At 53.0% G+C, this 23,112-nt stretch overlaps 1 protein-coding gene across 1 annotated transcript in view; it reads left to right on the top strand.

Moving 5' to 3' along the window:
• The window catches only part of LRSAM1 (leucine rich repeat and sterile alpha motif containing 1), a 34,384-nt gene that overhangs the window by 6,093 nt on the left and 5,179 nt on the right, over positions 1-23,112 (top strand). Inside the window, exons 8-22 of the mRNA XM_018055810.1 lie at positions 768-852; positions 1,822-1,943; positions 2,792-2,882; positions 5,184-5,314; positions 9,261-9,290; positions 9,579-9,701; positions 10,049-10,188; positions 11,239-11,283; positions 13,362-13,432; positions 16,013-16,112; positions 17,400-17,487; positions 18,482-18,556; positions 20,093-20,173; positions 21,565-21,660; positions 22,853-22,951. Coding sequence (XP_017911299.1) covers positions 768-852; positions 1,822-1,943; positions 2,792-2,882; positions 5,184-5,314; positions 9,261-9,290; positions 9,579-9,701; positions 10,049-10,188; positions 11,239-11,283; positions 13,362-13,432; positions 16,013-16,112; positions 17,400-17,487; positions 18,482-18,556; positions 20,093-20,173; positions 21,565-21,660; positions 22,853-22,951 — 1,377 coding nt within the window. The remainder of the gene's footprint in view (positions 1-767; positions 853-1,821; positions 1,944-2,791; positions 2,883-5,183; positions 5,315-9,260; positions 9,291-9,578; positions 9,702-10,048; positions 10,189-11,238; positions 11,284-13,361; positions 13,433-16,012; positions 16,113-17,399; positions 17,488-18,481; positions 18,557-20,092; positions 20,174-21,564; positions 21,661-22,852; positions 22,952-23,112) is intronic.

Genomic DNA, 23,112 nt, shown 5'->3' on the forward strand with positions numbered 1-23,112 from the left:
CAGTGGCAGCCCCTGCATTTATTGAGCGCCCGCTGCATGCCAGCACCAAGCTAAGCATTTCACTTGCGTCGTCAACCAATTGCTCACAGCCCCTCTGAACACATGTCAGCATCATCCCCAGTTCACAGAGGAGGACGGCCCGTCCTTTTTTACACACATGTTTTGTATAACTGGTGCAGTCACTTTTCTGTAACTTTGGATGCCTGATGAGAATAACTTACAGCCATCCTTTGGTTCATCGAATACTCATCTTCCACCTTGTTTTTAATGTGAGTGCCTTCCCATCGTATCTGTTTATTCTTAATGGTTACTTTATGTGTCATCCTGTCGGCCTCGCTCACCTCACGGTGCCACCAGTCAGCCCAGGTGTCAATCCCGGCTCCACCAGCTGCTGGCTCCACAGCCTCAGGCAGGTCCCATTGCCTGGATGCAGCTCAGCTTCCTTCTGTTCGCTCTGGGATAGCAAAGCTTCATCACGTGCCCCCTCACCTGATCCCCTTATTATCAGGTGTTTGTGGTCAGTATAAATGGTACAGCCTCAGCAAGAACCAGGTTCAAAGTCTAGCGTTGCCTTTGGACACAGGACCTCACCACTCCGAGCCTCAGTTTTCTCATCTCTCGGATGGGATCGTGACAGTTGGTGTCTTCCTCACAGGGCTGTCAGGAGATAAAGATGTGGTGTGGTGCCCGGATGATGCCTGGCCGGAAGCAGGGTAGGAGTTATTGTCTGCGTGTGTGCCTTCTCTTGCATTCTCTCTCTCTCTTAGGTCTTGAACGTGGAAAGGAATCAACTGACCTGTCTCCCACGTTCCACTGGGAACCTGATCCAGCTCCAGACCCTTAATGTGAAAGGTAGGGGGCCAGGAAGCCCTGTCCACATGACCCTCGGTCTACTCTGAGCTGACCCAGCTAGTGTCCCCAGGGTGCCTGTCCTGGGACCCATTGAGCAGGAGAGCAGCCAGCCCCCAGGCGTCACTCAAACTGTCGGACCTCTGCGGTCAGTGTGTCTCCATGGTAACCAGACAGAGCGTCTGGAGGGTTCCTGCAGCTCCTCCCAGCCGGGGCCTTACAGGGAGGAGAGGTCTTACAGGGAGGTTTGTGCTTAGAACCATGGGCGATGGACGGTGAGAGTGTGGACTGACTGGGTGAGAGCCATTCTGAGTATCCCTTCCCACCCAGTGAGGAGCACTTCCACACTCGGGGGTGCCACAAGTGTGTGTGAGAGAGGAAAGAGGTCGTATTCCCAATTTACAGATGAGGAAAACGAGGCTCAGGGAGCCGTGACTTGCTCAAGACCAGCCAGTGCAGTAGTGACCGAGCCAGGATTCTAACACGTGCCTCCCTGTGCCCCCAGCTCGCTCCTTTCTGCTTTTCCTTCAGTTCTTTTTGCACAGGGTGCCGTAGTTTACCCATTTGTAACATATAAATAATGATGAACATAATAGCACCCAGTTTACTAATCACCTACTGTGATGGGTACATCATGTGATAGGCCCTATGCTGAGCACCTTTTCATATGCATCATCTCTTTGAATCCCTCAGTATTCCTATAAGGCCAAATAGTGTGGGCACCCCCATTTTACTGATGTGGAAACTGGTCCAGGGAGGTCAAGTCAGTTTTCCAGTGTCTCTCAGCTCATAAGTGGTGGAGCAGGGACTTGAACCTGTGTCATTGAAACTCCACCGCTTTTCCTCATGGAGCCGGGGTATACCCCAGGCTCCGAGGGAGGCACCCACCTCCACCCAGTCCTGGCAGGTGTCAGGCCGGAAGCTCGTGAAGGGGCTGTGGGGTGCTGAGCTGTGCCACTGGGACCCCTCCAGACAACAGGCTGAAGGAGCTGCCAGACACGCTGGGGGAGCTTCGGAGCCTGCGCACTCTGGACATCAGTGAGAATGAGATTCAGAGGCTGCCTCGGATGCTGGCGCACGTCCGAACCCTGGAGGTAGGTGGGCCGTGCTCTCGCCTGGGGGCCTGCCTGGCCTGCCCGCCGCTCCCCTCCCACGTTCCTGGAGGACTGCTCTGGTCACAGGATACGGGGGTCATGGAGATCTCAAGGTCCTCAGGGGCTCACAGACAGAACAGTGTGAATGACTGTAATTAGGTGACTTGCTGTCATAATAGGGGCAGCAAAGCATATTCCTAGTAGAGTGAAAAGCTCATGCTGAATCCTGATGGGTTCATTAAGAAAGACACGGTGTCTGAGCCAGACCTTGAAAGAGGAGAAAGCCCTGGAGAAGTCGACAGGGGTCATGGGAGCATTCCAGGTGGAGGCACAGTCGGGGAAAGGCAGGAGGCGGGAAAGCCCAGGACGTGTTAAGGGAGGAGCAGGGGAGCCGTTGTGGTTGGAAGCCGCAGTGGCTGGAGGGCACTGGCAGGGAGGGAGCAGCCTCAGCTCAGAGCTGCAGAAACCATGATCGTCAGAGCTGGGGGTGGAGGGCAGGGCGGTCCAGGGACACTGTGCTGTCCTAACAAAGCGCCCCAGGCTGGGGCCTTAAGACTTCTGCAGGCTGGAAGTCCAAGATCGAGGTCTTGGTGGGGTTGGTTCTTCTAAGGCCTCCCTCTCCTTGGCTTCTGGATGGCTGTCTTCTCCCTGTGTCCTCCCATCCTCCTCCTTGGAATGTGTCTGAGTCCTGATTGCCTCATCTTTTAAGGACACCAGTTCATGCTGGACTAGGGCCCAGACTGGTGCCTTTGTTTTGAACTTGATTACCTCTTTAAAGATCTTATGTCTTGATTGTGTTGAGCGGTGAAGTGAACGACAGATAAAGAGGGGTCTCCTTGTGTCTGCAGACCCTGAGCCTCGATGCGTTGTCCATGGTCTACCCACCGCAGGAGGTGTGCGGCGCTGGCACTGAGGCCATTCAGCAGTTCCTCTGCAAAGGTAAAGCCAGGCAGCCCACCTCCTTCGCTGAGCGAGCACAGACCATGGCCCCTGGGGCTGCTCTGTGCCAGCAAGGCAGCTGAGGGTCCCTGCCTGCCCAGAGCTCTGCAGATCTGGCAGGAGAAGCAGGGAAAGATGACTGTCACGTGAGGAAGTATGATGGCTCAGATGGTAAAGAATCCTCCTGCAGTGCAGGAGACCTGGATTGGATCCCTGGGTTGGGAAGATCCCCTGGAGGAGGGCATGGCAACCCACTCCAGTATTCTTGCCTGGAGAACCCCATGGGCAAAGGAGCCTGGCGGGCTACACTCCATGGGGTCACAAAGAGTCAGACACGACTGAGCGATTAAGCGCAGCACGGCACAGCAGGTATAAACATGTATGTAAAATTTTTGGTTTTGCTGTCTTAAAAACATTTAAAAACACCCACAGAAGATGTTGCACCAGGTGATTCTATGCCCTACCTTTTTCACTTAAGAATAGGTCCCGGGCCTTTCCTGTCCTGTGACGTGTGGCTCTGTTGTAAACTGCTGCAGAGTATTCCTAGTGGAACCACTGGAAGTTATTTCCCATTTGCTCCTGGAACGAACGCTTTAGCCCACACTTGTCTGGTTTGTTGGGAGCATCCCCTGTAGGGAAGCAGGGTTGGTAGATGGACAGGGACAGCACTCTGTATTGCCTCTGAAGAGGCTCCATCGGTTTACATTCCATGAGGAGTATCTGAGAGGATTCTTCTTCCCCACAGCCTTGCTAACAGTTGGTGAGATCTTTAAAAGTCTTCTAATCTGATGGATTATTAAAAAGCAAAGACATTACTTTGCTGACAAAGGTCCGTCTAGTCATAGCTGTGGTTTTTCCAGTGGTCACGTATGGATGTGAGAGTTGGACTATAAAGAAAGCTTGAGCACCGAAGAACTGATGCTTTTGAACTGTGGTGTTGGAGAAGATTCTTGAGAGTCCAACCAGTCCATCCTAAAGGAAACATCAGTCCTGAATGTTCATTGGAAGGACTGATGCTGAAGCTGAAGCTCCAATACTTTGGCCACCTGTTGTGAAGAACTGACTCATTGGAAAAGACCCTGATGCTGGGAAAGACTGAAGGCGGGAGGAGAAGGGGACGACAGAGGATGAGATGGTTGGATGGCATCACTGACTCAATGGATGTGAGTTTGAACAAGCTCCAGGAGTTGGTGATGGACAGGGAAGCCTGACGTGCTGCAGTCCATGGGGTCGCAAAAAGTCAAACACAACTAAGCAATTGAACTGAACTGACCTGAACCTGATGGGTAAACAAGAGGAAGAGGGTGACAGAGGATGAGACGGTTGGATGGCATCACTGAGTCAGTGGACATGAGTTTGAGCAAGCTCTGGGCAATGGTGAAGGAGAGGGAAGCCTGGTGTGCTGTAGTCCATGGGGTCACAAAGAGCTGGACACGACTTAGTGACTGAACAACATTATTATTTTAATGTCATTTCCTTGAATATTAGAATACTTTTTCACATGTTTACTGTCCACTTTTAGTATTTCTTGTGAATTGCCTATTTATATCCTTTGGTAGGGGAAAAAGGATGACGTTGACTACATTAAAATCTAACCTTTACCTCAAAAGGATACTCTCATCAGAGTTAAAAAAGACAGGCTCCCTGGGTGGTGCTAATGGTAAAGAATCTGCCTGCCAATGCAGGAGACGCAAGAGACCCTGGTTTGATCCTTGACTTGAGAAGATGCCCCAGAGGAGTAAATGGCAACCGCCTCCAGTATTCTTGCCTGGGAAAATCCCATAGACAGAGGAGTCTGGCGGGCTGCAGTCCATGGGGTTGCAAAGAGTCAGACATGACTGAGCACACACACAACAAAATGAAAAAGTTGAAAAGATAAGTTACCGCCTGGAAGAAGACCGCTGCAACATATGTTATAGACCCAAGGTTATTAACCATCATATGTAAAGAGCGCTTATAAATCAGCAAGAATAAGGCCAAATGGGGAAAGTGTATGAATCTTTTCAAATATACAGGAGGCAGCTACCCAGGAAATTGTGGATAAAGCTGGGTCTTAAACCCAGGCTTCTCTTTGAAGCTCAGGCATTTTTCATCTCATTCTCACGTGGATAGTAAAGAGGCAAGGGGCGGGAAGATTTATTCACTCAGCTGATGCTTATTGAGTGCTTGCCACATTTAAGGCCCAGGCGTTAGGCCTCTGAGCAGTGGCAGGAGGGCCAGCATCGGAGGGGAGCAGTGGACTGCTCTGGGTTGCAAGGTGGTCTCCTTCCCGCCTGGTCAGCCTGTGTCCATCTCTCGCAGAGTCGGGGCTGGAGTACTACCCCCCTTCTCAGTACCTGCTGCCGGTCCTGGAGCAGGATGGGGCCGAGAACTCCCTGGACAGCCCCGACGGGCCCACGGACAGACTCTGCAGGGAGGAGGAGGAGTGGCAGGTAAGGCACACCGCCTGCTGGCGTGTGGGGTGGGCAGCGGGGAGGGCGAGGGTCAGGGTGTGTGTGCGAGGGCTCTGCGCATGCAGGGGCGTTCAGAGCTTTGGCCCCCAGATTCCTCCATCAAACTAGAATTTACCTCCCTTCAAACAGACACGCGGGGGGTTCCCTGGTGGTCTTGTTGTTTAGTCGCTAAGTCATGTCCGGCTCTTTGCAACTCCGTGGACTGTGTAGCCCACCAGGCTCCTCTGCCCATGGGATTTTTCAGGCAAGAATACTGGAGTGGGTTGCCATTTCCTTCTCCAAGGGATCTTCTCGACCCAGGGATCAAACCCTTGTCTCCTGCTTTGGCAGGCGGATTCTTTCTTTTCTCTGGTGGCCTCATGGGTAGGATTTCGGGCTTTCAGTACCGAGACCCAGGTTCCATCCCTGGTTGGGGAGCTGAGATCCCAGAAGCTGAGTGACTCAGCCAAGCAGATACGTGTAGAAGTTTTCACAAGGCCTCCTAGGCGCACTAGCTCATTTGCCACTAGCTAGCTTTGCCACATTTAAGGCCCAGGCGTTAGGCCTCTGAGCAGTGGCAGGAGGGCCAGCATTGGAGCGGGGCAGTGGACTGCTCTGGGTCCTCACCACACTAGCTCACCAGCACCAGCTTCATCCTACTCCTCTCTGTCCCTGAATGTCTAGGGTGTTTGAATAGAGGATTCCCTCTGCTGGATTCTCCACTCCCGTTTGCTCCAGTCTCATCCTTCAGTTCCCAGCTGAAACATCACATTTTCTGAGAAGCTTTCCACAACGCAGCAGCCTAGGTCAGATCTATGGAAGTTCTCAGAGCGCCCTGTGCATGTCCTGGGAGAACCTGTGTTGCTGAACTTGGGTTCAGCTGCTCATGGCTCAAGAATCCAACACTGAAAGACAAGTGTTGGGTGAAAGGAAGGATAGCTTTACTGGGGAAGATAGTTATCCTGGGGGAGAAGCTGGATGCACACCCCCAGGAACCAACTTCCCACTATGGGTCAGGGGGCAAAGGGTTCTTAAAGCAGAAGTTTCAGGGGTGTGGAGGCAGAGGAGGGGGCCGCGTGCGGAGCATCATCTTGAAGTCGATCGTCCGGCTGCCTGATCAGCAGCATCCTGATTGTTTTGGGTACAGTTCATCTGTAACTCCGGAGTCGGTTTGTTCCCGTTTCTTTGAGGCTGGTTCTGGGAATTGCATGAGATGGAGCAGTTTATGTCATGGCTGCAGACTGGGCATCGTGTAGCTCATTTCTTCCACCTGGTGGGGGTTTCAGTATCTGCAAAACAGCTGAGTAATAGAACTCAGAACATCATCTGTAGCCTTTGAGGAGGAGCTAAGGGTTCTTGCCTTTGTTTAATGGCTAAATAGTTATTTTTGTCTTGCTTGACTATTTTGCTTCTGTGTTTTCTCATTTCTCTTAAATTACTCCTTTGGCTAAAATCTCTACAGACAAGAGGCAGGTGGAGGACACTGAAGGAGGAAGGGATCTGTCCTGGGAAGGCCCCACAGAGCTCTGCTCTGTTACAACCACAGCTCTAATTACATGAAGAATTACTCAAGAAAGAGTTTGCTTCCTGTCTGTCTCCCTGCTTGATGGAGCTTGAGGAGAGTGGACCCCTGGGTCCCCGGGGGAGACCTGGAGTAGGTCAGGGCTACAAGAGGAAGCTCAGCAAGGGTTGCCCACAGTAACCAGGGTGCCTCTGACGGTGAGGCCAGACAGAAACCGCCTCTGTGCCCCACCCACCTACCTATATGCTCCTCCATACTGCTGCTGCTGCTGCTAAGTCGCTTCAGTCGTGTCCGACTCTGTGCGACCCCATAGATGGCAGCCCACCAGGCTCCCCCGTCCCTGGGATTCTCCAAGCAAGAACACTGGAGTGGGTTGCCATTTCCTTCTCCAATGCAGGAAAATAAAAAGTGAAAGTGAAGTTGCTCAGTCATGTCTGACTCTTAGCGATCCCATGGACTGCAGCCTACCAGGCTCCTCCATCCATGGGATTTTCCAGGCAAGAGTGTGGAGTGGGGTGCCATTGCCTTCTCCGATGCTCCTCCATGGGAGCCCACAAATTGAGGCTGGGAGGGGGCACCAACTGTAGTCACCTAGGCTTCACATCTGATTGTGGTGATGGTCACATGACTATATGCAGTTGTCAAAACTCAGACCTGTACACTTCTTTAAAAAGATACATTTTACAGTACATAAATTATACCTCCATTAAAAACTATGTTTATATATGGAAACACATACAAACGTATATATTTTTTCTAAAGGCACAAACTGTAGGTAGGTAGATGCATGGACTTAGGTCTGATAATGATATTTACATGGGAGCAGGGCTGGGGAAGAAACCCAAGTAAGATGGTAGGTGTTGCAAGAGTGCATCCGAGGGCAGACACACTGCAACCATAATCACAGAAAACTAGTCAATCTGATCACACTAGGACCACAGCCTTGTCTAACTCAATGAAACTAAGCCATGCCCTGTGGGGCCACCCAAGACGGGCGGGTCATGGTGGAGAGGTCTGACAGAATGTGGTCCGCTGGAGAAGGGAATGGCAAACCACTTCAGTATTCTTGCCTTGAGAACCCTATGAATAGTATGAAAAGGCAAAATGATAGGATACGTGCCCAATATGCTACTGGAGACTCATTGGAAAAGACTCTGATGCTGGGAGGGATTGGGGGCAGGAGGAAAAGGGGACAACAGAGGATGAGATGGCTGGATGGCATCACCGACTCGATGGATGTGAGTTTGAGTGAACTCCGGGAGATGGCGATGGACAGGGAGGCCTGTCGTGCTGCGATTCATGGGGTCGCAAAGAGGCGGACATGACTGAGCGACTGAACTGAGGGCTAGGGACAGTGGGAGGGAACAAGGATTAGGCCTGGGAGTGGTCAATGGATACTTTTATATGCCTTGCTTAGTTTTTTACAAGGAGAATATAATCAGGTATTATCTGTATAACTAAAGATAAGCTTAAATTTTACTCCTACCTCAGCATAGGGAAAATCTTATTTCTTTATAGGATGCTGCTTTTACAGCTCCAACACTTGATCCTGATCTCAGAACCAGATAACTAAATAGAAAGGCTGGTTGGTTTAAAAAAAAAAAAGTGTGTGTGTGTGCGCGCATGCATGTGCTGATGTTGGACTACAAAAGTAATTCCTGCTCCTTGTTATAAATCTAAACAATACAGAAATATACAAAGTGAGCATCTCCCCTCCTACCCTGCAGTCCCAGCCCCTGGAGGCAGTCACGATGAACCGATGAATGACTCTTCTTCGTGGCTTTTGTCTCAGCCACCCCAGAGCTGGGAGTTGAGTTTTGGTGGTGGTGCTTTTACAAGAGAGGAATCGTGCTGTACAGACAGTGAAAGATGGCAGACATCCTTCAGTAGCTGCGCCCACATGCCCCATCGTTCGACAGCTGTGTAATAATCCACTGCGTGGATAAACCGCGACTTAGCAATTGCATCCTGATGGGCATTTGAGTCATTTCCAGTGTTTTCACTCTTTTGTACAATTCTGCAGGGAACTTGCACACACACCTTGGTGCGTTTGTGGTTGTTTTGGAGGCTGGAGCTGGTAGCTTGCAGGTGTGTTGTGCAGACATGCCAGGGGTCAGACACCCATTTCTTGGTCTCTCTTTTTGAACACCCATACCTTCTCTGAGCTGCATCACCAGAACTTAAGACTTCAAGCTCTTAAGCCAAGCCCCGTGGTTCTCAACCCTAGTGTCCGTCAGAACCATCCAGAACACTTTATCAAACAGCCAGCCCCTTCATCCCCCATCCCCTTCCCAGCCCTCCAAGGCAGTCCCTCTGGATGGACCTGCAAATCTGAGGGCTGTCAGGCTGCCTGGGGATTCTGGGCCAGTGAGAACCCCTGCTGCCCGCCTTCTCTTAACCACTATCTTTTTTTTTGCCTCCCAGAATAGGTTTTCAGACTATGAGAAGAGGAAGGTAAGAAAAGTCTTTAGTCCTCTGCCACTTTTCTTCTCATTAAACATCTCAACTGTTACATTTGAGGAGACAAGCTCTTCCAACCTCTTAAGTCAGAGGGGGAAGCAACGGTTGCCCCTTACGTATATCACCTCCCCACAGTCTACCCAGCCTTGGTGGTTGGGAGGATGTCCCCACTTTATAGATGAGAAGACTGAGGCTTGGAGAAATTGAGCCCATCCCCTGCAGCTGTCACATCCTAACCCCCTAAAGCCTGTGCCAGCATCACCAGGGTCTCCGTTCTTGCAGGAACAGAAGATGCTGGAGAAACTCGAGTTCGAACGGCGCCTGGAGCTCGGGCAGCGAGAACACGCCCAGCTCCTCCAACAGAGCAACAGCCAGAAGGATGAGATCCTTCAGACGGTCAAGGAGGTTCGTGAGCGGCTAAGTGGGGTCAGGCCTGTCTGCTCCCTCTGCCGGGGGCCTCCTGACTCAGGCTGTGGTTCCTATGGTGTGGGAAGGCAGTGGGGGTGACCTCTCTCGGGCCCACCCGCCAGGACGCAGGGTTGGGGAGGAGTCGTCCATACAGGTCACCTAGCCCGGGCTCTTCCGTGCGTGGATACCCCGAGGCCTAGCAAGGGGAAGACTTGGCCCAAAGTCAACACAGATGGCAAGACAGAGGAACCCTGGTCTCCTCGTCTCGGGCCTGGGCCCGTGGCTGCTCTGCGGTTCCTGAAGGGGTCCCAGCAGACCCCAGACCTCTGCTTGTCCTGCCGCAGGAGCAGTCCCGGCTGGAGCAGGGCCTGAGTGAGCACCAGCGCTTCCTGGATGCAGAGCGTCGGCGGCTGCAGGAGCAGCTGAAGCGGACCGAGCAGAACATCTCCACCCGGATCCAGAAGCTCCTGCAGGAGAACCAGAGGTCAGGCTCCCGTCCCCCGGTCCCCAGACCCAGAGACCGCCCTCAGTGCGATGCCCGCGTGGGGCTCAGTCTCTCCCTCACCGTCTCTGATTCTACCCAAGGTCTCGGTGCTGCGTTTGGCACTGACTTTCAGAGAATCTGGTTTCCCCGATGACTCAGCGGGTAAAAAATCCACCTGCAGTGCAGGAGACACGGGAGACGCGCTTTGATCCCTGGGTTGGGAAGATCCCCTGGAGGAGGAGATGGTAACCCACTCCAGTATTCTTGCCTGGAGAATCCCATAGACAGTGGAGCCTGATGGGCTACAGTCCATGGGTCGCAAAAAGTCGGACAGGACTGAGCAAGTAACACACTTAAAAGAATCTGATTCAGGGATGACCAGGTTTGCCTCTTGGGGATGCTACTGATTGGATCTTTGCCTCCCAAGTTTCTCATCTGTAAAGTAAGTGAGTTTAACAAGTTCAAATCACATCCTGCTCTAATATTTTGGCTTTCCAGTCACCTGTCACTCTGAGGTCAGCCATTCGCCTTAACAGATCTAGTCCAAGGCCAGAGCCGCAGGGAGCAAGTTCCGATGGGAGAAAGCAGGTTGGATAGGAGTCTCAAGAAGCCTGAGAAAGTTTAACTGGGGGTCTCTTGGGGAAAGATTCCAGAAACAGGCTCTGCCACACCCTCTGCTGCTTCCAGCCTTCTGTTCACTGTCCTCCGGGTCCTCCTCCCTCGCCTGCAGTTGAGTGCCAGCGGGAGCCGGCTCGCCTGCCATGTGCAGCGTGCCCACCCCCGGGGGCACCCAGGAAACTGCCCTCTGCTGGCTGCTTCTTACATGTGAAGCACTTTATGTCTGTTTTCTTGTTCACACTTTACCAATACTCCATAAAGCTTTAAAAAAATTATTCTTCCCATTTCACAGATGAGGAGCTGGGATTTGGAGTGGTTGAGGAATTGGCCTGAGAACACAGCCCTAAATGCCCAGTTCCTAAGCCCCCTTCAGTGGTTCTATTGGAAACGGACCCAACAATGACTGCCGGCTTTTCATGGTTTCCTTCACAGGCAGAAGAAAAGTTCCGAGATTCTGAAGTCTCTGGAAAACGAAAGGTCAGTGTTCTGCTCTAGCATGTTCTCTGTGACTGCCTGTCTTCCTGTGGGTGAGCAGACCTGGGGAGAGAAGGTCTTGTGATTCTCGAGGATTATGTCAGAAAGATTTCCTAGAGTTTTGAGGGGATTCAGGCTTCCCTGGTGGCCCAGATGGTGAAGACTCTGCCTGCAATGCAGGAGACCCACAAGTTTGATCCCTGGATCAGGAAGATCCCCTGGAGAAGGAAATGGCAACTTCCTTCAGTATTCTTGCCTGGAGAATCCCATGAACAGAGGAGCCTGAGGGGCTACAGTCCATGGGGTCACAAAGAGTCGGCCCAGCTGGCAACTAACACTTTTACTCTATCATAAGGAGATTCACCCCCTTACAGAGTTTTTAATTAAAAAGAATCGCTGCCTTCAAGTTTGTTAAAACATACCGTCCTGAGAAAAGTTCAGACATGAATAAGAATGTATGTATATTAATGTCCAAATGTATTTCTAGTGTAAATAGTTAGAAAAGAAATTTCTGGAAAGAAAAATTTGTTTACATGAATTATGTACAGAGGAGTAATCTGTAAGCGTTAAACGTCTTATAGAAAAATATTCCTTGTTAAGGAAAGCACTATATTGCTAGGTGGAAAAGTGGCATCTACAGTGTATCACTTCTTAAAAACAACTTACTTGTATCTCTGCTCAGAAAGTAGAAGGACCCACCCCAGATGTTTCCACTGAACCTCTTTGAGTGGTGGGAATTGGAGGTGGTGATCTTTGTCTCATTCCCTTTGGGTTTTCTGCACTTTGCAAATTGGCTGTGTTAAGATGCCTACTTTAGTCATCAGAAAAGGTGATAGGTGGGGTGGCCTCACTCCCTACTCCCTGGGGTGTTCGGGTGAGTCCTTCCTGGTCCTCAGGGACCCCAGAGTGTCAGTGTGGACCTGGCTGCTGTGCTTGGGGAGCTTCCCCTCCCACAGGCCCAGCCTTCCTGGCTCCTGGCTGCCTGGGCAGGCCTCCTGCAGGGGGGCTCGTGTGGCGTTGCGGCCCCACCACCCTGCCCGCTTCAGCTGGGGGCTGTGGCAGCTGGGGGTGGTCAAGGCTGAGCTGAGCTGTGGCTGGCGGCATTGACTATTCAGCACACTGAGCCGGTGCCCTCTGGGCTGGGCCTGGGCTCCAGGGGTGCAGCAGGGGTGGTCTTCCCTTGAGCAGCCTGTGGGCCTGGGCTGAGGGCTCAGGTGATTTGTGTTGCTTCTGGTGAAGTCAGACCCTGCAAGAAACGTAAAGGAGGCTGTCCGCCTCCCAACCACTGTGCCAGTTTGGTGTGCGTGGGCGAGGTGGGGAATAGTGTGCACACAAGCAACGTGCGCGCACACACATACACACACACGTGCAGTTACTTTTTAATTTTCACTTCACTGATGTATTTCCGTGCCAAAAACCTCATTATGTGTAATAACTATAGCTTTATAATTATATCGTAATTGATCGTAATTAGCCCTCTGAACATTTAAGTGGCTTCCAGTGTTTTGTAACTACAAACAATATGACCATAAACGTCTTCTAGATATACCCTTAGGCACGTGGGTGAACGTTTTAGAAGGAAATATTAGAACACTTAGCTAGGTATTGCCAGACGGCCTTCCAAAACACGTTTGACTGTTCACGTCCCTCAACAGCATGAAGTACCCATTTCTCCACCTTCATGGTCATTGCCAGCGGTTATCTAGCTTTCTTAAGCTCAACCAACCCAACATGTGAAAAGAAAGTTTTACTTTTTTCATCACTAGCAGTATTAAGAATCTTTCCATTTTTCCTTTTTTTTTTTTCTTTTTTTTTTTAAGGTCACTTTAAGCATCAGTGAATTGGCTGTTTGCATCCTTGGCCTGTTTTCCTAAGGGAATTTTCATCTTTTTATGCCACAAGCTCTTAACTGTAAAAGTTAACAGGGCCCCAGGGGAGGTGCATAATGCCACGGGCATATCAGAGGGCACGTCCAGCTTGATACATAAGGGAGGACTTCTTGAAGGAGGTGGTGGTCATCTGGCGAGATTTCCTATTGGAAATGTTACGTTTGCTCAACACGTGGATCGCTTTCTCTCTAGAATAAGAATGGAACAGTTGATGTCCATAACGCAGGAGGAGACGGAGAACCTGCGGCGCCGTGAGATCGCCTGTGAGTCCTTGGGGTAGGGCGGGGTCCTGGGAGCAGAGGGGACAGCCGTCCCATCCCCCTGTTGGCCACCTCTAGGGGGTGCTGGGGGGTTGCCCCTCAAGACAGTCCTTCAAATCCTGTCGTGGCATGGGCTCTAGGGTCAGGCTAGACTTGGATTAAAAAATCCCAGCTCAGATAAATAAATTAAAAAAAAAAAAAAAATCCCAGCTCAGGCACATAGCCATATGACCTAAGGGACATTACTGATCCCTGACTTTTCCGAGCCTCAGTTTTCATATCTGTAAAATGGGGAAGAAGGTAATAATCTTCCTTGTCAGGTCATTACGAGGGTCCAATAAGATCGTGCTGGCGCAGAGCGAGCATTTCGTAAACAATGGCTGTCAGGGCTGCTCTCCTTGAGAGCTTCGGCGGCCCCTCTCGTGGTCCTAGGAGCTTGCTTTCCTGCTGCTCCCTGAGGGGTCCCAGGGTGTTTCACTGTCCACACAAACAAGGGCAGTGGGTGCCACGCAGTTCTTCAGAGCCTCAGTGATAAGATGGGATGTTCTGTGCACCCTCAGCCCAGGTTCATCGTGTGCCCAGCGGTGGACTGGCAAGTCCCATACACCGTCTCATCCCACTCCTGCCCCGTGAGGTGTCAGATTGTTAATTTCCCAATTTGAAGGTCACGGTCGTCCACCATTTATAGAGAAGCGTTGTGTTTGTATTGCCAGATGGATGTTTATCAAATAGCTGGTTGGAAATAGGCTTAGTGTTAGAGGGCTTTTGTTTTCACCTTTTCAAATTTCCCTATTGCTTAGCTTTAAAAAAAAAAAAAAGCGTGTGTTATTTTTATAACTGAAAAAGGTCAACAAAAGTAATGGAAAGGCAATAACCTAGAGTGGTGGAGGGCGTATGGTGTCAGGCTGTCCTGTGTGCTGCCAGAGGAAGTATGAATCAGCTGGATCTTTCTGGCGGGCAGAAAGGGCAACTCGTGTATGTATTATTCATGACCTTGAAACCTGTGCACTTCTAAGAGTTATTCTAGGAAGTGATCAAATAGTGAGATGTGCACAAAGATGTCTGAGCAGGGATATTTGTAGAAGTACCATTTGATAATCACAAGAAGACTTTGGATGCGCTGAAACAGAGGATTATCTTAAAACTTCAGTCATCCATGGTCTTTCCTTGTGGCTCAGCTGGTAAAGAATTCACCTGCTATGTGGGAGACCTGGGTTTGATCCCTAGGTTCAGAAGACCCCCTGGAGAAGGGAAAGGCTACCCACGCCAGTATTCCGGCCTGGAGAATTCCAGGGACTGTATAGTCCATGGGGTCACAAAATGTTGCACACGCCTGAGCGACTTTCACTTTCACTTTTTCACCGTCCACGCACCATAGTGCTCCGTTGGTGCTATTAACATGGCTGTGCTGATATAGGGGTCCATTCATGAAAGGTGAGAAAGGAGGTATATTTAATGTGACAAGCGTTTTAATTTTCTTGTGTTATGGTGAAATATACAAAGCATGAAACTTACCCTTGTAACCACTCGTAAATGAATAGTTCTGTGGCGTTAATAGCTCTGATGGTGCACTATTCACCATCACCCCGTCAGAACCTTTTCATCATCCCAAAGGGAAACTGTACGCCTACTAAATAGGAACTCCCCCTCCCCTTCCCCAGACCCCGTAGAGCCACCGCTCTACTTTCAGTCTGCCTTCTGTCTCTGAGTTTGACTGCTCTCGGGACCACGTGTAAGTGGAATCATACAGTGTGTGTCCTTTCCTGATTAGTTTCTTTCAGATAACGCCCTCAGAGTTCATCCGTGTTGTAGCTTATGTCAGAATTCCCTTCCTTTTTAAGACTGAAATATTACAATGTATGGATAGACCACATTTTAAAAAATGTTATTTATGGCCGTGCTGGGTCTTCGTTGCTGCGAGGGCGTCTTTCTGGTTGTGGCGAGTGAGGGCCGCTCTCGAGGAGCAGCGCGCGGGCCTCTCACTGCGGTGGCCTCTCTCGTTGCCGAGCACGGGCCCTAGGTGTTGCAGGCTCAGTAACTGTGGCGCACGGGCTTAGTTGCTTATGGCATGTGGCCTCCTCCTGGATCGAGCCTGTGTCCCCCGCGCTGGCAGGTGCTTTCCTTCCCGCTGGGCCGCCAGGGAAGTCCTTAGACCGTGTTTTGTTTATTCATTCGTCCATCAGTGGGCACTTGGGCTGTTTCCACCTTTTTTTTGCCTGTTGTGACCCATGTTGCTATGAACATGGGTATACAAATATTCAGGTCCCTGCTTTTAATTCTTTCATTTAAATTTTTATAAATCCATCAATATACATTAAAAATTCTTCAGTAGAAGATACATCAAAATAATATTTCTGGGTGACAAGACTGTAGGAGATTGTGTGTGTGTGTGTTCAGTCTCTTGTAACTCATCAGCCTTTTAAGCTGAAGTTACTTCTATAATTGAAAAAAAAAAGATTTTTTTCCCAAGGGTGATTGTCAGGTGGGTGGCCAGGTGACCCCATAGGCCACCAGGAGCGGCTGCTCAGCCCTGCACCGCCCCCCTCCCCCACCGCGCCCTCCACCCCCAACGTGTTTCTTCAGCCGCCATGCAGCAGATGCTGACCGAAAGCTGTAAGAGCCGGCTCATCCAGATGGCCTACGAGTCTCAGAGGCAGAACTTGGTCCAGCAGGCCTGCTCCAGGTAAGATAAGGAAGGGGCTTCCCGAGTGAGGAAGTTGGGGGAGCTGGCTCAGAGCTATGGAGTGAGCATTGGCACAGGAATCCCCTGCCATGCGTGGGCCACCCCACCCCGGGCCAGGTCCTCAGGAGTAAGTGACTGCTGGTCTTTGTGGCTTTTCTCGCTGGGCCCTAGGGAAGCACCACCAGCCAGTGGCAGAGCTTAGGGTTTGACCCAAACAGTGTGCTCTAAACTGTGGCGACTCAGTCTCCCAGGTCACAGGTCAGGAGTGGGGTGCACTCAAGGGTGTGGTGAGGGGGTTGTCTCACGCTGACAGCCCCTCTGGGCCTGGCCCTCCAAGTTCACCCCAGCACTGTTTTTGTGTCTGAAGGAGCTGCAGTGCCCAGCAGGTGAGCAAAGTGCCTTTGAGGCTCAGGAGCCCCAGACAGGGACAGGCCAGCAGCTCTGACTGCTCTTGTGTCTCTCCTCCCCCTGGGCACCTGGAGCATGCCAGCCTACCCTGCGTTCCTGCAGAGACAGGGGTTCTTCTGCCTTCTAGGTGATGTGACTTTGTTTTTAGGAGCGTGGGCACTTGGGGCAGACAGATGTGGATTCACATCCCGCTTCTATTTCTCAACTGTGATGTCTTGGGCAAGTTATTTTCCCTCTCTCAGCCTTGGTTTTCTTATCACTAAAATGGGGATAAATGACAGTAGCTATTACTAGAGTTATTGGAGGACTTGATGGACCTTAGTGATCATGTCAGCACATGAGGATGCAATAGATAGCAGCTGTTAGCATGACACAAACTCAAAACCAAGCTTGTACCTAAATAATGGGCATGTTAGTGGTAGTGTTTGGGGTTTTGTGCCACTAGACTTGTTCTAGGGGGATGAGGGCAGGTCCACGGCCAGGCTGAGAAACACTGGAGTGGAGGGTGAGATGTTAGTGCCAGGAAGGACAGCTTTCTCTCAGCTTGTGGGGTTAACCTGAGAGGTCGTGAGCTCCCTATCGGTGGAGGATGGGTGGGCAGAGCCAGGCCACCACTTCAGGGGGGTGTCGTAGAGAGGATTCCCAGAGATCACCTCCCCAGCCCCAGAGACACAGACTCTGCCACCACCCTGCTAGGGCTGTGGGATTCAGACAAAACTCCCATGTCCACCCAGCCCAGGACGTGGCCCCCAGCGGGTGCTCCATAAGTCTTGCTGAGTGAATAAATGGTTTATCTCCCATCTCCTCCAAGGTGCCTGGCACACAGTACGTGCTCAGGAAATGTTCAGAGAGTGAGTGAATTTGCTGTCTTTCCGGCAGCATGGCTGATATGGATGAGCGGTTCCAGCAGATTCTGTCGTGGCAACAGATGGATCAGAACAAAGCCATCAGCCAGATCCTGCAGGAGGTGAGCCCTTGCCAAGGGCATGGGGCGGGGGCACAGGGAGGGTGCAGGGAGCCGAGAGCAGGGCGGCTCAACTCCATGTGGAGGTGCTGTTCTGGAGAACATAAGAACCAAGATGCTCAGAGAGTTTAGAAATGCACAGACCATCAGGATGAGGGGCAGGGAGAGGGTTCTCTGGGTGGTGGTTTCCACTTACTGAAGTCAGGAGAGCTGTCCTTCCCAGGCACCCCCTCCCCGTGCTGTGTGGGGCTCCCTCATGAGGATCTGGTGGCAGTGCCCGCCCCCACCCCCCCTGCAGAGTCGGAACAAGCCCCTGACTTCTCCCTTCCAGTCCCGCCACCCTTTATCTGCTCTCCCTTGGGCTTAGGGGTCGCACAGCAGGTGCTACTGTGTGGACCAGCCCAGGAAAGCCCCCTCTTGACTTCCTCCCTCCTCTGTCCAAATTGTTCAGGCCCCAGGTTTCCCCATGAGCCCTGTCAGGGTTCCCCCACCCTCTCGTCTCTTCTCTCCTTTCTCCCTCTGTGATGTCATCCTCCCATCACAGGCCCATCGCTCCCTTTCCTTCCTCCCCAACTCCGATCTCTCTCTTCTTTCCCCCAAAACGCTGTGGGCTTAGTCCTTGCAAGACTGTCTGAGGAAAAGGCTGTATTTCTCAGAGAGGATGTCCGGCCTTGGGGTTAAGATGAGGCTCTGAGCTAGACAGACTTGCGTCCCAGTGCCAGCCAGCTCACTTTCCCAAACCTCACTCTCCTCATCTGTGAAATGGGGCAGTGAGGGCGCCTCCCCCCACCCCCTTCATTGGTCGTTCCACGTGCACCACAGGGAGAGCCCTGAGCACGTGGCCGGCAGGTAATACGTGCTTAATAAGTATTATTTGTTAAAAAATTAAGCAAGTGAGCTGAAAAGTTGTTGTCTAAGAAGGAAATAGGCGTCGGTTAGGGTGTCTTTGAGGCAGCTTGTGTTTGGGCCCCCTGAGCAGCCGTGCTGTCTGTCGCAGAGCGCCATGCAGAAGGCAGCCTTCGAGGCTCTCCAGGTGAAGAAGGACCTGATGCATCGGCAGATCCGGAAGCAGGTGAGCGCGGCCCTGCCCCCCACACCACCCTGTGGGCTTTCAGAGGCCACAGTTCAGGTCTGAGTCCCGGCTTCTCCAGGCCAGGCCGGCAGGAAGTCTCTCCAGCACCTCCCTCCCCTCACAGAGCCTCACAGGGCATCACCTACTCGGGGCATCACCTACTTGGGGTGTCTGGAGGTGCCTGGGACAGCACTGTGGATGCTGACTGGTGGGACCTGTGCCTGCTGCTTGTCACGATGCCCAGGGCTGAGGGAGGGAGGCCCTGACCCCTGGGCAGCCCCACACTGACCAACCCCAGGCAGGACCCCTCAGCCGGCTCGAACTGCAGCGTCCTGTGGCCCGGATGGAGGAGCTGGGACAGGTGACGCCCCACCTGGGTGGGTGGAGCCCGGGGCGTGCTCCCGCGTGGCCTCCGTTGCTGACCCCCAGGTGACCTTGGGCGAGCCCTCACCCAGCGGGGCTGTGTCTGGCTCTCTGCGCTCCCTGGGCAGGTGGTAGGGTGGCTGGAGACAAGCGAGCTTTCAGGCTACAGGATGCATATCACGTTGTATTCAGCACACTTTCAATTTCACATTTTGCATGGTTTTTTTTTTTTCCTTCTTCTTTTTCTTCTTTTCTATTTTGGCCAAAACCAACTTACCTTTTTATTTCCCCTTTAATTTCAACCCCACATTGCCGGACATGAATCTCATTCCTCTGACCAGGGGTTGGTGGGGTCATAGGGGCAAAGGTCGCAGGTCATAGGCTCAGAGTAGAGAAGTCACTGGCTGTGGGGGTCTGACCCCCAGGACTAAAAGACCCCACTCACACCCTGGAGGTATGTGGTGATCCCCTAGACGTTCTCACTATGCGTGGTTCTGACCCACCAGGCCAGCTGTTCCCCTGGAGACCACAGGCAGGGACAACCTCAAGGAAAAGGCACGCTCATTTACCCGCTGTGAGTCCTTGGGCAAGTTACTTAATATCTCTGAGCCTTGGTTTCCTTGTCTGTGAAATGGAGGCAATAATACCTCCACCGGCAGAGGAGAAGCGATGGAAAAGATGCGTAAAAAATGCGCAGCACAGTCCTAGCGTGTGCCGTCTCGATGAATGTCAGCGACTCTATTATTGCTACTGTAATCCAGTTCCTTCCGCTCCCCTCTGCTCTCCTCTGTGGACAGCTGTCTAGAGGAAGCAAGATAACTGGACTGGCAAGAGGCTCTGAGAATTCCAGGTCTGTTCTTCACTCTGGCCCGCACCTTGAAGGAAGCCCCTTCGTCCCACGCACCTTGATGGGCACCCCCTCTGGGCTGGCCCTGTGCCCGGCTTTTGATCAGCAGTTCTGGCCAGGACAAGCACTCAGCCCCGTGAGCTAACAAATTCTGTTTAAAGCCCTGCTGATAAGGTTTACCAGGTTCTCAGCCCCCTTCATTCCAGAGCCTCCCCCTGCCCCCCCAGAAAGGATTCTTAGGTCCGCTTGGCCATCCAGGAGCAGCGGCGCAGGACTGAGCCGTGGTTAATGTGAATTAAAAAACCCCTGTCTCATCTTCTGTTTAGATTAAGTTAATAGAAACTGAGTTATTGCAGCTGACACAGCTGGAGTTAAAGAGGAAATCCCTGGACACAGAGGCGCTGCAGGTATGTTTAGGGCTCCCTGGCCTGCCTGTCCCCCCACTCCACCCCCACTGATGAGACCTCCCGCTGGCGCCCCCACCCCTCTCAGCTGCCCTCCCGCAGACAAGGCGGTGATGCTGGAGGATGCCACGACCCCAGAAGGCTCATGCGGGCCCAGCGCAGGCCCAGGTTAGGGGTGGGTCAACCTGTTGCTAGGCAGGAAGGTCAGAGGAAGGAGGGTTTCATTGCCAAGGCTCACCAGGCTGCATCTCCATCTCCGTGTTGTCTTTGTTTTGGAGCCGGGTCGCTACTGAGCTCCCTGCCTCTCTCAAGCCATGCTTCTGGGGCACTGGTTCTCACAGCTAACACCCCGGAGGGGACAGCATTCTTGGTATCCTCAGGATGTTTGGAGGAAAGGAACCATGTCACTCCTGCAGGCAGCTCCTCTGATCTCTGGCCCTTGCTGTGTGCCCTGGGCCGGGAGGGGAAGAGGGGCGGAGGGATGGCCCTTTCCCTGTTCTGTGCCTCAGTCTCCCCAAGCGTTCACAGAGGGGCTGGGTCCATGGTGTGAGAGGGCGTGTGCCCTGTGCCCGGCTTTCGAGCTGAGCCTTCTGTCTGTCCCTGTCCCTGTGTCTGTCCTCAGTGGACAAGTTTTTGTTTATCCCATGGGCTTCTCACTGTGGAAGAGAGCTAGGGTCTGGAGTCCTGGTCACAGGTCTGCCACTGTGTGACCTTAGGTAGGTTGCCTCCCCTCCCCAGGCCTTCAGGTTGCCCCTGCATAAAATAGAGGAGTCTCCTAGACCCAGCCTGTGTCATGGAGCCATCAGAGACCAGTGGGACAGGCCTCAGCCTTGCCGAGGTTAGGGGCGCTCAACCCCCAGCATAACCACTGTGCTTGGTGGGTGCCCATCTCCTGCCTGTTGGAGCTGTGGGGCTCCCATTTTTGGGGTCTCCATGGGATATTCCAAGAGGAAGAGAGGAGTGGAGCATGGACACAGACGGGGCTCTCTGGGGTATGCCCGTTCCTCCATGCTGGCTGGCATGGGCTCCTCACCCCTCTTGCCCTTTGCTTCTGCCCAGGTGCTCTGTGGTCAGTGAGCCCGAAGTCAGGGTCCCTGCCGCTTGTCATTTCCTTTGTTTGGCGTTTCTCATCACTGCACTGTCATTGGGCACTAGAGCCCACGCCTGGCCTTCCCCGCCCCCCAGGGAAGGGAGGTGCAGGCTGGGGAGAAGGGCACCTCCACTCTCTCCCCCGGTCCTCAGCCTGAGATCAGGGACAGAGCCTTGATGGGAGTCAGGCCTACCGCAGCCCCCAGCTGAGAACCAGTTGGAGGGGTGTCCTGCCACCGCGCCACGGGGGCCTCGGGGCCGGGGAGCCGTGAGCTCCCAGCACTGGCCACGGCCTTCTCTCGCAGGAGATGATCTCGGAGCAGCGCTGGGCCCTGAGCTCACTGCTCCAGCAGCTGCTCAAGGAGAAGACGCAGCGAGAAGAGGAGCTCCGGGAGATCCTGGTACGTGTGGCGCCCATGTCGTGTGTGGGGTTGCTTTCCCTCCGAGCCCACTGTTCTTAGAAACGCTTCATTACCCTAGACATCCCCTGAGCTCCACCGTGGGCCAGGCCCTGTGCCGGGAACAGATGACAGCAAGGCCAGTCTCTTCCCGAGCCCCGCACGAGCCCAGGTGGTATGTTTGTGCCGCTGGGCACAGACCACGTTAACATGTGCTATGCACGGCCAGCCTTGTCATGGCCAGGCTCCCGCCCACAGGGACCTTGGTGACTCACTGTCCACTGCAGCAGGACGTGACCATCAGGGTCACAGGCTCCCGAAGAGAGGTGTGTCCACAGTCCAGAGAGGGCCAGGCCAGAAAAGGGGAGTCACTTAGCTAGGTCCAAGAGGGCCCGCCCAGGGAGCTGGGGGATGCCCAAGTTGCAGTCCCACAGCCCAGCGTGCAGCCGTGGCCCCGGCTGGGCGGCTTGGTGGCTCAGCACAGGCTCCAAGCTGGGCCTGACCCTGGCTCTGACTCGGGGCGGCCCTTGGCTCTTGGGCCGGCTGCTAATCTCTCTGCCAGTCGCTCAGGCTCCTCACCTGTGGCGTCGAGACTGCTTCACAGAGCTGTGAGAACTGAGTAAAACGGCGTCTCCCAGCACACAGCGGGCTGGCACCAAGCGCCCTGACGCTCTTGCTGTTGCTGCGCTTGCTCCTCCGTCCCCAGCACCTAGAACCATGCCTGAGTGGCGGGGTGGAGGAGTCAGTGTGAATAGCCTTGTGCATCTGTCTCTGTGCCCATGTCCTGTGTGGACACTCCTCTCTCCTGTTCTCAATGCTCCGGCTTTGTGGGTGAAGGTGGACGAAGTGCCCTCCAGAAGCTGAGTTCTCCCCAGCATCCCAGTTCTCCCCCTGCTGGCACCCAGAGGACACGCAGAGCCTCCCGGGGGGAGGAGACGGCTGCCTACTGCTTTGTTTTTCCCACAGGGAGATGAGAAGGTGTCTCCCCTCCAAGTCATGATGCCCGGGGCGGCGGGGGGCAGGGGCGCCAGATGTCAGCTGCCCAGGTTCCTACAGATGAAACAGTGAGACTTAGTGGAGAGGGATGTTCTTGGTAAAACACCAAGTCCATCCATATGCCGTTCACAGCCGCCCATGCCATCAGCGTTTCTATTCACTGACTCGTAACTAACAGTGTCTGCTTCCTTCTTGGCAGACGGAGTTAGAAGCCCAAAGTGAAACCAAACAGGAGAATTACTGGCTGATTCAGTATCAGCGGCTCTTGAACCAGAAACCCTTGTCCTTGAAGCTGCAGGTGAGAGTTGCGGGCGTGCCTACCCCACAGGAGCCCTGGGCCCCGGTAGTGCCAGCTTGCTGATCTGTCTGGTGGAATTCCCTTCCCATCTCTGGTGACTGGTGCACCGGGGCCTGTCCTCGGCCTGGGCAGGCACGGGAATGGTGGGGGCGGCATTGGTT

This window comes from Capra hircus, chromosome 11 (assembly GCF_001704415.2).
Source record: "Capra hircus breed San Clemente chromosome 11, ASM170441v1, whole genome shotgun sequence".
Taxonomy (NCBI): Eukaryota; Metazoa; Chordata; class Mammalia; order Artiodactyla; family Bovidae; genus Capra; species Capra hircus.